This window comes from Haemaphysalis longicornis, unplaced genomic scaffold, assembly GCF_048455015.1.
Source record: "Haemaphysalis longicornis isolate Haplotype H1 unplaced genomic scaffold, Haemaphysalis longicornis Haplotype H1 scaffold_8, whole genome shotgun sequence".
In the NCBI taxonomy this organism is placed as follows: domain Eukaryota; kingdom Metazoa; phylum Arthropoda; class Arachnida; order Ixodida; family Ixodidae; genus Haemaphysalis; species Haemaphysalis longicornis.
In genome coordinates this window covers 127,825,083-127,838,943 of record NW_027526445.1, presented here as the reverse complement: position 1 = coordinate 127,838,943, position 13,861 = coordinate 127,825,083, and the positions used below count along the sequence as shown (strand labels likewise).

The 13,861-nt window shown below is 45.7% G+C and overlaps 1 protein-coding gene across 1 annotated transcript in view; it reads left to right on the top strand.

Moving 5' to 3' along the window:
* Positions 1-13,861, top strand: part of Phtf (putative homeodomain transcription factor) — a 56,967-nt gene that overhangs the window by 20,497 nt on the left and 22,609 nt on the right. The window contains exons 10-13 of the mRNA XM_077681309.1: positions 2,935-3,293; positions 7,351-7,482; positions 9,589-9,631; positions 13,494-13,576. Coding sequence (XP_077537435.1) covers positions 2,935-3,293; positions 7,351-7,482; positions 9,589-9,631; positions 13,494-13,576 — 617 coding nt within the window. The remainder of the gene's footprint in view (positions 1-2,934; positions 3,294-7,350; positions 7,483-9,588; positions 9,632-13,493; positions 13,577-13,861) is intronic.

The window sequence follows — 13,861 nt, the reverse complement described above, 5'->3', positions numbered from 1 at the left end:
AGAGACACTTGGCTACAAGATACATTTAAATGGAAGCGCTTTGGTTAGTTTTCCTATGTTCGCCATGTTAGCAACATTGCATACAAGAGACCTTGGTTACAAGAGACACGTTTTTTGATTCCCTTGAGTGTCTCTTGTAACAAGGTTTTACTGTATAGCGAATTATCGGCTATAGCGAACTAATAAAAACTTGTTGGCCACGCTTTATTTAATGACCCTTGTTCTGTTTATAACAAAACCAAAACTGCTAGAGCCTTGCGCGCTATCGGCTACAACGAAGAAATATTTAAGGAAGGCTGGTAGGCTACTTAGAAAAACTCTCGACGTCCAAAACTGCGCAAGTAGAAAAGGCCCTTTCGTGCGCGGACAATCTGGAAAACTTCATCCTGCTCAGTGCTGTGAAAAGCCATCTCACGAAGATCACAACCTACTACTGGTAAATAAGAACACACGCCTGTTTTGTCAAACACACTTCGTTGTGTTGTAATTTCACTTTCTCATGTTCTGGTCCATTTAGTTTGAATTGCCACAAGGAGACAGGGAAGGATTACTTCATTTATAGTGGGTTCAAAGCCTAGCATGTAGCGTTTTTCTATCTAAGATTTTTGCGCTAGCCAGATTGCCCATTTGTCGAAGTTGATTTTTACCCATACTGTTTGGATATAATAAACTGATTTCTTGCCCCAATACTACTTTATTATAATGAGGTGTGACTGTAGTGCCTAAGGCAAATTTAGTACTACTGTCGGGGTGAGCCATGCTTCAGCAAGCGTGCAGTCATGTACCATGGGCCAGTGTTCCACTGGTCCATGGCGTGGCTCGCCAACAAGTTTAAAAGTTGCCTGTGGCCTCAGAAAACATTATTATTGTAAAAGATTGTTTAAAGTTGTTTCAATTAGTGGAAAAGTGAAGGTCCAAAAGATTTTCCAGTTATTGTTCAGAAGCTTCATGCAAGATGAACAAGAAAAAAAGTAATGTTATCCTTTTTTGTTTATTCCGGCTTCAAAAGCTAAAAGAAGCCATGTAACTAGCCAAGCCAAGTAGAATAGGAACGTTGCTAGCTGCTATGGCAGCGCCCACAACGGCACACAATTGATTTCCCTCTAGTATATATTAGTATGAAACTCTATGCTTTAAAGACTACTTAGCAGGCTGCCTAACTATCACTGGAGCCTGTCAACATTTAGATTTTAATTGTAGTCGCGTGTTTTACTTTAATTGGCAAGAGTAGTCAAAAGATGTAGGAAGGTTAGCATGCGGGCTACCGTTGTTCCTTACTACCAACGGTACATGTACATTCACGGACAAATGAAATGTAGACACAGAAATATGAACCGGAACACACAAAATTAAAAAAATACTGTTTCTGGAAATTGAATAACAGCGTGCTATTGGTATGTTTGGAGAGCCACGTTTCCCAACTTTGTTGCTGTAATTTGGTCACGCATAAGTTTGACTTGCACGAAAGAAATTACGCTATTTGTGTGTTCTGGTTCATATTTTCATTTTTGCATTTCATTTGCTTATGATTGTACACTACAGTGAGTGCCAAAAACGTGAAGTGTATCAGTGGAGGCAACTAAGCAACCAAACCAAACCAGCCCACTTTGGCTGTTCGCCCTACTTGGATTTGCTGAACTTGGAGTGGTAACGTGCTTTTTAACTTCAATACATAATTTACGGGGATACTCAAGGAATGCTAACCTTAATTGCTTATGTATTTCTAAACAACGAAAGAGTCGTTTGTTGTAAAGTCGTTTGTCCTCTAACAAGAGCCAAAGGAGCCCCAGATAGCCTCGCCAGGGGTCACTGTGGTATCAGTTCCGATACCAGTCATGTGCAATGCAGTTTCGAGATTTATGTGGGTGAATGTATTGAGCCACACACCCCCACTTACTGCCAGTGACAGCCATGACAGCAAGGAGCAAAAGTTGGACATTATTAGCTGTTGCCTTTATTGTTTGCTGTGTAAACGAATTGCACCATAGTTCCCGCATCATCTTCTTGGCAGGGCACTGTTTGTTCCACCCCCCGTTCGTTCTCTTGTTGTTTGTATTCTTGACATCGCGATATGATGCAAGAGAAATGGGAGAGCATGAAGTTTATTGGGCAACAACAGGGTGGCACCTAACCTAACCTCGAAGTTCCTCAATATACGCCGGTTGCAAAATTCCGTTCAAGAATCTGGGCCGTGCGACCATCCCTGCTTCATTGTAGTTGAGGGGCAAGTGTATTGGCACGGTACCTATGGGACGAAAACTGAACTTTGCTGAACAATTGCTTAATAACACAGCTTAATAAAAATCAAGCTTGCTTTGTAAATGAAAAATGAGCTATGTTTTGACAATTTTAGGGGCGAAGCTCCTTAGCGGCTGGGGCTGTTGGCGTCTCCTGTCGTCGTCGTCGTCGTAATTGTCATTCGTCTCATGTAGTCACGGTACTAAAACAGTGGGAAACTTGTTTACGCCTCGCGCTAGAACGTAACGTGCACTGAAAAAAACACCAGGACACTCGTTTACGCCTTGCACTAGAGGGCTTCATGCTTCGAAGACTAGAATTTTACAGCAAAGCTGTATACTTCACCCCCAATGGCTTCTTCTCCGTTGGCAAAAATGCCAAGGCGCCAAGAATACACACACACTGCATGCTTCACCCCTCCCCAGGTTTCACGTTAGTGGAGGTGGCCCGGGATTTTTTCTTTTGTGACTTGTGGCAGCAGCCGCGAGCACTTGAATACTTCTTCCACTTTCTGTCAACAGATGGCAGGCCAGTCAACTTACCTCGTGCTTGCCCCTGTTTTTCCCCAGCACAGGTGGCCAACTGTGGACGAGTTTTTGATACCTGGGGTCTAGGGGGAGCTTCGCAACCAGTGTATAATGTGTCACTCCGACCTCACCTAACCTAAACAGGGCACAAATCTCCTCCTCCTTGCAGTTTTTCACGACGGCAACCAAGCCAACGGCTTCCTGGCTCAGTGCTATTCAGCCACTCTGCTCGAAGCCAGTCGCCGCCTTGGCAAGGAGTCCTTGGGGCCGGTCGCCGGTCGGCTCAGCCCGGAGGACGAAGAGGACGAGGAGTACGACGACGACCGGCTGGCGCCTCAGCGGCGGCGGTCATCGCCACCGGACCTTCCGCCCAAGAAGAGCGCCGCCAAGCCGGGCCTCAGGAACCGCCGCATGTCGGCCAGCGTGTTCCCAAGCGTTGTGCTGACCCCGATACGCGTGGCGGCGTGCGACTATAACAGCTCGTGTGAGTCTGACAAGGACACCACGGTCCCCAACACGCCGGTCAAGGTGAGCTCCGAGGTGTACGGGCTTTTTGGGGGGTTAGCGGGCACACTCAGGAACTCATTTTATTGTTTTAAAGACGATAGTCTTTCTTGGGCTACTTAAACGCAGAAATTTTGGTCTGTCTGCATGTCTGCCTGTCTGTCTGTGACTCAATTCGGTCACCCGGCCAGAGTGAAACAGAAGCTGCCCAATAGCCTTTTATACCCACAGCCAAATCTAAACGTCCAAGTCCAATGTAAACGTTCGTACTTGTCGACATTGGTGAACAAGAACAATACATTATGGAAATATAAGGCAGAAAATCAATACATGAGTGATGCTAGCAGTGTTCTTTTATTAACCCCTTGAGGGTCACGGCCGTACATGTATGGCATCAGCGAACACTTTCAAAATGGTCACTGACGTACATGTACGGCATTGCTTGTATCTTTAAAAAGCGCGCCTTTTTCGCCAACTTCTTTTGCTTGGCATGTGCTGCCACACTTCGGAAATACGTCAAATTTTTTTTCTTGCGCCGATGGCTCTTCTTTTTATTTTTTGATGATTTACTTCAGCGGCGCGCCGGCTATCGTTTGCGCATCCACTAACGAGGGGGCGCGCTGGGTATCGCCCACCTGGCGCCCGGGCGCCTCTTGCTTCTTGCGCCTGCCACATACCAAGGTCACCTGCGAAACTGATAAGGCTCTTTTCTCATTTTTTTGTATTTTATGAGCGGTGCGCTGTCTATCGCTCCCGCATCCAGCCGCGCGCGCAGCGGCTGGTTTCGGTATCGTCCTCCGGGTGCTTCCCGCTTCTTGCGCCCACGAAACTGATGTCTATCTGATTTTGATTCACTCAAAAGGTGCCGGCTTGTTACTCCCTCATTTTTATTTAGAATTTTTCTTGTGTTGCTCATGAATAAACCACATATATGTAACAACATAAACAATTTTTTTTGTCACTTTGTGGTCACCCTAAAAAACTTACTATTATTTTTTCTCGAAATAGATTCATCCGAAAAATTTAAATCAGCAAAAAAAAAAAATCGACCCTGGGGGGTCGCATTTGCCGAAAAAATTCGACCCTCAAAGGGTTAAAAAATTTATGAATGGTTGGTTTTTGCGATAGCAAATCAAATACTACATCAACTGCAGAAAGCCGTCACTTGCTGTTGCCCGCACTCCTGCCGGCATTTAAGAAATCAAACGGCAACAGCAACGAGAGGTTCCACTGCATAGGTTGAATGTTCCACTTGAAACGCTCGTGGAGTAGGGCTACGTGGTTCTATAAACATTGTAGTCGGGTCACTCGATTCACACGCGTCTCCGCCGTATGGCAGCTCTGGCATCGAGGCACTTGACTTGGAACAGCGGAACGTGGTAAATTTAAATTGACTTGAGCAAACCTCTAGCGTGTTATCTTGGGAGGAATGAGACGGGAGAGGAACAACATGAGAGGTGAGCGGCGGGAAAGAGAAGGGAGGCATTTACTTGGCAGGGGCGCCAGTCGACTATCGTCTTTCGTCGACATTTGCAACGAAAGGAGCAGATACGCGGCCTTTTTTTTTTTTTTAAAGCAAAGCTTTATACAGCTAGGCCAAGTAAAATACAGTGGCCCTGTGTCACAGAAAGCTTCCCGTACACAACTTGATAAGAATGCATGAGAAAACCAAGTTGGAGAATAGTTAGAAGGAAGTGGAGAGAGATGGCTGGATTCATCTCGCTCGTAGCAGAGTAGGCGTGTAGCAAGCTACTGCGTCTAGTACAGATCAAGCAATGGCGGCAGGCAGGGGCGGCGTCAGTATTGCAGTGGCAAACACTGGCTACACATTAGTACGTCGAAATGGGAAGAAGGTTACATGTCATACGTTCTTCCGAGGAATGGGCAACTTAGAATCAGTGAGGCTGCGAGCAGGAACGGGAACGAAAAAAAAAAAAAAAGCACCACAAGCATGCAACGTATAAACAGAAAGGAGTTTAAGTATCCATAAGGAGTAACACAAGGGTAAACACCAGCCTAGTGTTAGAGCTTCGCTGGTTATCTACCTGTACAGAGGGTACGGGCACATTTATTTTTTAAGGAAAGCTTATTTATTGCTCTGGTTACAAACACAGAAAACTGCCCGTCCGTCGTAGCAATCCGACCTTCAAGCAATCCGACCTTCAAGCTCTGCCAGCGCCTCGCGCACTTGTACAGCAGAAGCATCTAATGGCTTGTCCTTTCCAAGGGAAGGGGTTGTGGAGAGGGAGATAGGGAGAAAGAGTGAGCGTGTGTGTTGTGTTGTGTCGTGTGTTGTAAGCGTGTGTGTGTTGTGCGGGCGACTTTGCACCATCAGAAAATGATACAAGGAGGTGCTGGATGCATTCACTGTGAATTCACACCTACAGCGCCAAGCAGCACGTGCGTTTTGTTTCGCAGTGAAATTGTGTGCGCATTCCCCGTGTACAAAACCCAACCTAATCTAACCTAGCCTAACCTAAAATGAGCACGATGTCATTGTTGTCGACGTCAGTGTGTCTTTCTTTCTCCTTTCCCTTTCTTTGGGAAGGAAAATAGGCAATGGCCTGAAAACATATATTAATGCAAAAATGCCGCCAGTAGGCTTTATTAGCAGAGGACTGGACCTCAAGGGTGGCCAAGTAGCTCAATTTTTCTATTACAATTCCAACTGCAACCAAGGGCCAAACATGTTGCCTTTTAGCTCACTGCTCTTTTTACAGGCTGACCGTAAATGAAAACTTCCATGATTTCTAGCTCTGCTTAGCTTTCCACTTGTTGACTTGGTAATGATTGGTCGGGTTTACTGGCACAATGCCAACTAGGGCAAAGAGCGCCAAACAAAAGTTACTAATCTAGTGAAAGTGGTGAGAGGCATAACTAAAAAGGGCAGTTAAATTGGAAGTGTAAGGGGGCAGAAGACTAAGATAGCTGGTGTAAAAGACCATTTTGGGATTTAAAGGACCCTGCAGCACTTACCATCGACTACTCGGAATATATTTTGGGGTAAAGTCTATTGTCCCAGCAATCTCCTCCCACAAAAATTACGAAAATCCGTTTACTATCACTGAAACTACGCGCGATGAGAAATTGTGCGTAATTGTTCCCTCTCAACTCGACGGCGACTAAAGCTGCGCGCTATCTCCCGGAAAAGGGGGCGGCTCACGGCGTTCTCTTTGGTGGCCTTCGATATATTGCAGGCCGGGGAGTTTTCTCTTTTTCGCCACAATGTGGAGGGGTCTATTTCCGGTCTGGGGACACAAAAAAGCAGGCATGGCTGCCTTCTCACAAGCGGGCTCAGGCTGGTAGGGCGTTTTTTAAGCAATAAACATTTGTTGTCGAGTGGTCTGGTTGAAAGGTGAGTATTGAGTTCGCCGCTCAAACTCCGCGCACACTCAATACGAAAAAGAACTGTGCGTACAGGTCCAGGCATACAAGAGGTTGATACACAGCGCTGACGACGGCGGATTGCCACAGTAAATGCTAGGAATAAGCCGCGAAGTTGACCAGCGACAACCAATAGGACAGCCATGGCCGCAATGACATTGTTGAGGCCATGCCAGGAATGCATTATGAGGAAAATTGAAGAGGGCAGGGTTGGTTTTTCCGCGTCTTTCACAGCAATTTGCAAGCTCACCGCTTCACGTGCACGTGTAATATTTGGCTCAGGTATTCCTGGCAGTGTAATCTAAACGTTGCGCAGGTTTACTTGCACTGCTCAAACAGTGTTGCAGGGTCCCTTTAAGCATGGTATGAAATTAGGTGAGAAAATTCAATCTCTGCTAAAAACTTGAGAGCACACTTTTTATAATCACAGTATTGTAGGCCAAAAAGTGTGATGGGTGCAGTGGAATAAGCTGTCTTTAAAGTTCTGGGAAATGTTTGCATCGTGTTGTGTTAATTAAGTGCTTTACAGGTAAGTAGGATGTGAGCTATGGATGGGCCTTCTCCACACCTGCTACACAGCAGTCTTGAAGACCCAGTGAACAGGTGTGAGGGTGTCACTAGCGTGTGGCCTATCCGTAACCCAGCTAAGGCAACTTCCGTGCGTCGGATGCGGTATCTTGGTTGTTCCAATCTGCAGCCTCCGGCGTCGGACATTGAGTGGCCCCTGCTTTCGAACACCGACTGCAACGGCTACACGTCGAGTTCCGAGGGACTGGATGGTGATGAGGAAGATGTTCCAGAGGATCCTTTCGGCTTGGATGGAGCGCAGGTATGCATTTCTGGAGCTAGGCTTCAAGCTAGTAAGCTATTCAATGAGCTGTGTAACGATATCTTATTTTTAGCGTGGTAGGACTGCTAGATTTTCGTAATATTGAGCGGGAAATTGAATTAACTGTAATTATGAACGAGGCCTCTAAAATTGGTCAGAACGTAACGTATGCTTATAACGTGTGTTGCGGAAGCCGCAAAAATTTGCACTATAAACAAGACATGCGCGGATTCAACCATATCACAAGCTACCTTTCAGTCATTTTTTGTTTATCATCACTCAAATGAATGCCACTCAAAAACAGAGGTGTGGTCTTTATTTAATCTCTTTTTTCCTGCATCAGACGCTGCTGCATGGTGTTACAAGCTGCGAGCGTGGTGTTGAACTTATACTTTAAAGGTATTCAAGTTTTGAGAGATCTGTGTTTGTTAGCATCTAGAACGGATGCTGCGGAGAGGGAAGAAGCCCAGCTTATGGCGGTGAGACAACGTGACAGGAACGCAAGCCATGTTTTTTCTTTTTTTTTTCATCCCTGCCTTGTGTCCGCGATGCTGAAGGTGGTTGCTTATCAACACCACGTGCAGGTAGCGGACAGGTAGGTCGGCTCACTATCTCTAGATGTACGGAAAATAAAGGGGTGGTCGCTTATCTGCACAAGGTTCTAATCGCAACAAGTTACTATGCCCGGTGAGTAGGGGAGGCGGCGGCTTGCTATTTTCACAGGTGTGCCAAGAGCAAGGGTAGTTGTGGTTATCACGCAAGTGCAAACGTAACACGCAAACTAAAGGGTGCCCTTTTTTTGTTTTTTCAATTTACTGTATGTGCTTAAGTTAGAAAAGAGAAGGGAGTGTTGGCTGCGTAGGATGGCCGAATTCATCTTTTCTCTTTCTTTTTTGTGACCCTAAAACGGTGCCCTAGCTGCACTGGTTGATGAGGACCTGCCAAAAAAACCACACTATAAACAGTATTGTGCTTCAGGCGACCGCATTATAAGCGATGCGCTTATGCATTGAGTTCTATGGGAGGCCTACCGGTGGCCAGGAAAACCCTTGTTATACCCGGTCCCGCACTATAAGTGGTTACTTTATAAATGGTCTACACTGTAATAAAATCAAGTTAGCTGTGGTTGAATGAATAAATTTCAACTGTTTAAGTAGGGTCCTTCATTTCGAGGTAAAATTAGATTTTATCGAGTATATTTTAAATAAAATGAGGATGGGTCTTCATGTCATGGTCTAATTATTTTAAAGCCGCATGGGTTCTTTCTCTCTGTCTGGTGGCTTTTCACCGGTAATTTTTTTTTCTTATTTTTGATCCATTGCACCTGGTACATGCCAAAACAAATTACATTGCAGTTTTAGCTATTGCCAGCTTGCTATGTACTCCATCTGTACCTCTTTCCCTCTCTGTAAAGACTCTCGGAACAGCACAAAGGGACGAGGACGAGGTGTAGATGAGACACAGCGCAGTGCCTCGTGTCCCGTCCCATCTACGTCCAGTCTACGTCCCTTTTACGTCCCGTGTGTCCCACCTACGCCTCGTCCTCGTCCCTTTGCGCCAAGCTTATACCTTTGTAAAGACGTGCTCTCTTCGTGGGATACCTTTCCCATGTGGGGTGCTATAGATTTGGAAAAAAAATTCACCATCCCTTCCTGAAGAAAGTGCAGAGAAGTGCGAAAGCCTTTTGACATCAAAACTGCTTCGAAAGTGTGTCAAAATTTTTGCTAAAAGTGCGCCCAACCGATCATCAAACCTTCGTAGACCCAAATCGCAAATGAAGAAGAACGAATTCATGCGACGATTTTTTGCGCACTAAGTAAGCGCACCTACAAGCTTATGAGATAAAGGTATGCTAAAGTACTCCTTCATGGTCAATGCATGTATAATTTTTTTTATTTAGAGCCGTTCTTTCTTGGGTGATTTTCGAGTAACCGTTTCAGCACAATGGACGCCCGGTTTCGCGCGCGCGCCGCGTGTCCCGAGATGTTATCAGAGCATTTTGGTCGACCAAACGGTCTATGTGGAAATGCATCAACTCTCTGACAGGATGCCATCACTCCCACTGAGAAAGCTTTTGCTTTAATAATGCAGTCTCTCCTCCTGCAGAATACGGGCCCGCTTGCGGGAGGACAGGCCAGTCTCGACAAAGGTGAGCCACCTTGAACAGAGTCATGAATCATGACTTGAATAGAGTCGTGAACAGAGTCATGAATCTTGAACAGAGTCGGGAACAGAGTCGTGAACCTTGAACAGAGTCATGAACAGTCACTGACCTGCACCGTACCCATGCTGCATTGTTGTTGAACTCGTATAGGGGGCTTTAAAAAAATGAGTACGTTTAAAGGGACCGTGAAGGCAAAATACAGTCTTGTTTTGTTTGAAAGAACTAGCGTTGGTAACATTCTCAACACCATTCCGACCCCATGGACTGCTCTTTAAGTAAATAAAAACAAAAAAAGATAACAGATGTTGAAGACTCAAATTTTACAGTATACGACCTCAGCAGTGCTCTGGTAGGAAAGATACTACAAACAGGGTTGTCAGTATGTTAACTCTGTATTAGCATTTAATTGGAAGTTTGGCGGCCACCAACCACAAAACCAAGTCCCTGTGGTGTTAAAGGGACCCAGAAAAGCCTTCTGTAAAAGTTACAAAAGGCCTGTATTGTCACGTAGCACCAATATAGCGATGCAATGCCGTTGGAATTATTGATCTACATTCAGTATTAGCTGCGCCAGAAGCAATTAAAGGCACCTCTCCCCACTTGCCGATCGACTCCTCCTCCCTCTCTGCCTCCTTCAAAGCAGCTAGCTACATTCCTGCGCCTAGGCTCGCGTCAATCACTGCGGACCCGCCTTTGCCGCCTTTGCCTCGGGATCGCGCAGGAAGGAGGAAGAGCAGCCGGAAGCCAATGGCAGTGACGCCGCCGGCGGCCGACCTTGCCGGCGATTGGGCGAATCAGGGGGCGCCTTTGCCGTTGTGTCAGCAGCGATCGCCGTTGCGTCACCCGCGGTCGGCTCACTGCGGCGTCGCGCTCATCGGCTGAGAAAGGCGATCTTCAAAAATTGTTTACAAATTATATGTACAACGTATGGGGCTCACACTTGGCTCACAAATCCCCCGTTATGTGTTCTACCGCCTGAATGCATTTGATTGCCACCTTCACGAAGCTTTTCGGGGTCCCTTTAAGGGTAGAGGAAAAAAAAGGTTGTTGAGTCGCCATTGCTTCATCTGTTTTTCTTGCTATCTTGCTTGGTTTGCCGTTGGCGTTAAATTTGGTGTCTGTCACTCCTGTTGGGACAAACGAGCATATTGAATGAACCAAGCTTGTATTTTGTCATCATGATCCCCTTAAAACGCCATTTTTTTGTAAACTGTGCACTAACCTGGGCTCAAACATTGCACGAAGGTTACATTTGGGGCAGGTTTTGCTTAGCATTAAACACGGTGATGATATTCACCTGGTTATTTAACAAACTAAATTGGAGCAATTTTGCCCCATGAGAACTGCAGCCACCATGATGGAAACATTAGCACCATGGAGCAGCAGCTCCACCTCTTAGGTTCAGAACGAAACTGTTCACGGAAGACACAAGCAGCTTTTGATTCCTCGTGGGCTCCTGCCGTTACAAAGCGATGTGTTTCGATTGGCTGGACACAGTTTCATTATTGTTACATTTGGTTATCTGATCTTTTATCAAGTTCGATGTTTTATCCGATGCTTTATCTTAATTCAAGCTTCATGTGTGTTCATAGACGTAACGTTAATGCCGTATGCGTTTTAAGGACATCACTCATAGTTTTCACTGCTTTGTTCAAATCGCTAGCTAATGCAGACATAGCTGCATTTATGGAGTGATACAGTGAGAGCATAAGTACAGTAATCCATCATTAACTCGAACTCGCATATCTCGAAATAGCGGTTATCAAAAAGGCGAAACTTTTCCTTGCCGTGCATTTCCCTCTGTACGTGCTATGTATTTGCCCCCCTTTATCTCGAAATGTTTCTTGAAGGGACCACAGATATCTTGAAATGTTGGCAGAGAGGACACAAGGCAAAGTCCGCTGCAGGCAGCTGATAAGGTCTCTGTTCGAACGCTTAGCTCCAACTATGCACTGAACGCAGTCGTGAACGGCAAATTTGCGTGGAGTACGCGCTGTGCGAGGCCAATGTCCCCATTACCAGAGTGCTGACTGACGCTGACATCGTTGAGATAGCTGCGGATGATGCAGCTGATCAACTAGAAGCCTCAAGAAGTGCCTACAATGGCAGAAACAAGAAAAATGCTGCGCCTGCTTCGCAACAAGTTGGAATGTAGCAGTGGCAACCTACGATTGATGCAATGCATTGAGCAGTTGGAGAATGCCTTTCTGGGATGAAATGTGAAGGCGATATAGATGAGCATCACGCAGGTTTTTTCTTCCGCAAGATTGAAAATTTGTTTTTCCTGCGAATTACCTACTTTGCCTGTACAGTCTACACCCGTTACAACGGACCGTCTTAATCCGGAAAAAAAACGTCCGCTGTAGCCGAAGTATGCAGTATCCAACGGGGGTGTGGGGGGGGTATGAGCCGTAAAGTGGGTACTTTGACCAATATTGCATTACATAGTACATACAATTTGTTCTTTCTACACGCCTGCAGCACCTCTGCACAGTGGTCCGCCAGGACAAAGAGTCGCGTAAACACCGTTTCCAAAGCTTAGCACCGACACTTGGAAAAGGCCTAGCGCATGCGGTCAAGTGTGTAAAGACGCACGATAAGCTGAGCAAATAAAGCAAGGGTATAACTAGGCACAATTATTAACCCGCTATAAAACATCAGCCGTGGCCATCAGAATTAGCTAGGCTCTTTTAAATCCCTCCACGATGATGCAGGTTTTCCCGAAACCGTTCGTCAAACAAATCGGATCGCTGCCTGACGTTCCCCCAAGGCAGCTTCCACATTTTTAACGATTTTAGTCTGGTCATTGAAACAGCTGTAATGAAATGATCTGATTGATGATGGACAGCTGTGAAATCGAAAGTTAGACCAGTTGGACTTGCGCATGGTTACCGGCAGATTGCACACAATGGATGGGAACCAACCCCCCTACTTGAGGCATCTCTTCCCTTTTTCACCGAACGGAATGGGAACGATGCATGCATGGGAATAATAAAGACCAAACTCCACTGGACCCGAGTATTTTATTACATAAAAAAAAACTGACGAGGGAAGACTCGCCTCCGGGTGCACCACTTTGCGTATTCGATAGCACTGTTTTCAATCTTACCGGAGTCGCGTTTATTGGCAGCGGCCTTGTTCTTGACGGTAGAGCGGACCGTCTGCTTTGACAGGCCTGTAGTTCTGGCGATGTCGGCCTGTTTTTCCCCATGTTCGACAGCATTAATTACGCTTAATTTATCCAACAGTGAAATCAGCTACCCTGCCGCTCATGCCGCTGGTCGCACAAAAAAAAAAAAAGTCACTGCCACTGGCTTGACTTGGCTGCGCCAACGACCCAGCTGCCAGCAATGTAGCCAGACATAACAGTTTTCTTGCCAAACTAAACAAAGAAAAAGCTTATCGGGTGCCGGCCCCGCGGAAGTCCGCTATAAATATTCAGTCGAAACAATTTTCGCCTAAAATTTAGTCTGTTGTAGCCGACAGTCTGCTCTAGCCAGGTCCGTCATGAGTGGAGTGGACTCCATTTAAAATGCATAGAGACCAGACAAACCAACAGAAATGGTCTGTTGTAACCGAAAGTCCGTTGTTGCCGAATCCGCTGTAACGAGCGTAAACTGTATTATGAAACCTCCCCTGTGCAGTGGGAGCTTTTGTTACCAGCACTAGCTCGTATATCGGTGACGTGGCCACAAAGTTTCAGCATTTCACTTAACTCAAAACTCCGCTTATCGTGAAATTTTCAGTAGTTTTTACGACTTGGAGTTATCGTGGGATTACGGTACTTGTTTGTGGAAAAGCTTGTGTAATGACACTGTTCTATCATCTCTCTGTTTGCCCTGCCCAGTGAGCTGTACAATTTGGGAAAACGGAGAGTGCAAGAAAGTCGACCTATCTGTGATGGATATTGCTTCAGCCATAGTCCACAAGGTAAGGAGCCTGGCTTGTATTGCATATTTCACTCGGTTCTAATAATTGCATTATATTATTATTATTATTGTTCTTGTTGTTGTTGTTGTCGTTAATAATTTGCCTATCGGCTATCTGCCTCCACTATCTACTAATGTCTGCTCTCAAACACAAGGAAAGTATGGGTGCCAAGACGCCTATACAACGTCTGCATGAACTGCAGTTGCTCCTCAATTTTACGCATTCTCTCGAGTAGCGAACGAATTTGGTCTCTTCCTACAGTTTTTTAACAAGGGTGTAATGCTT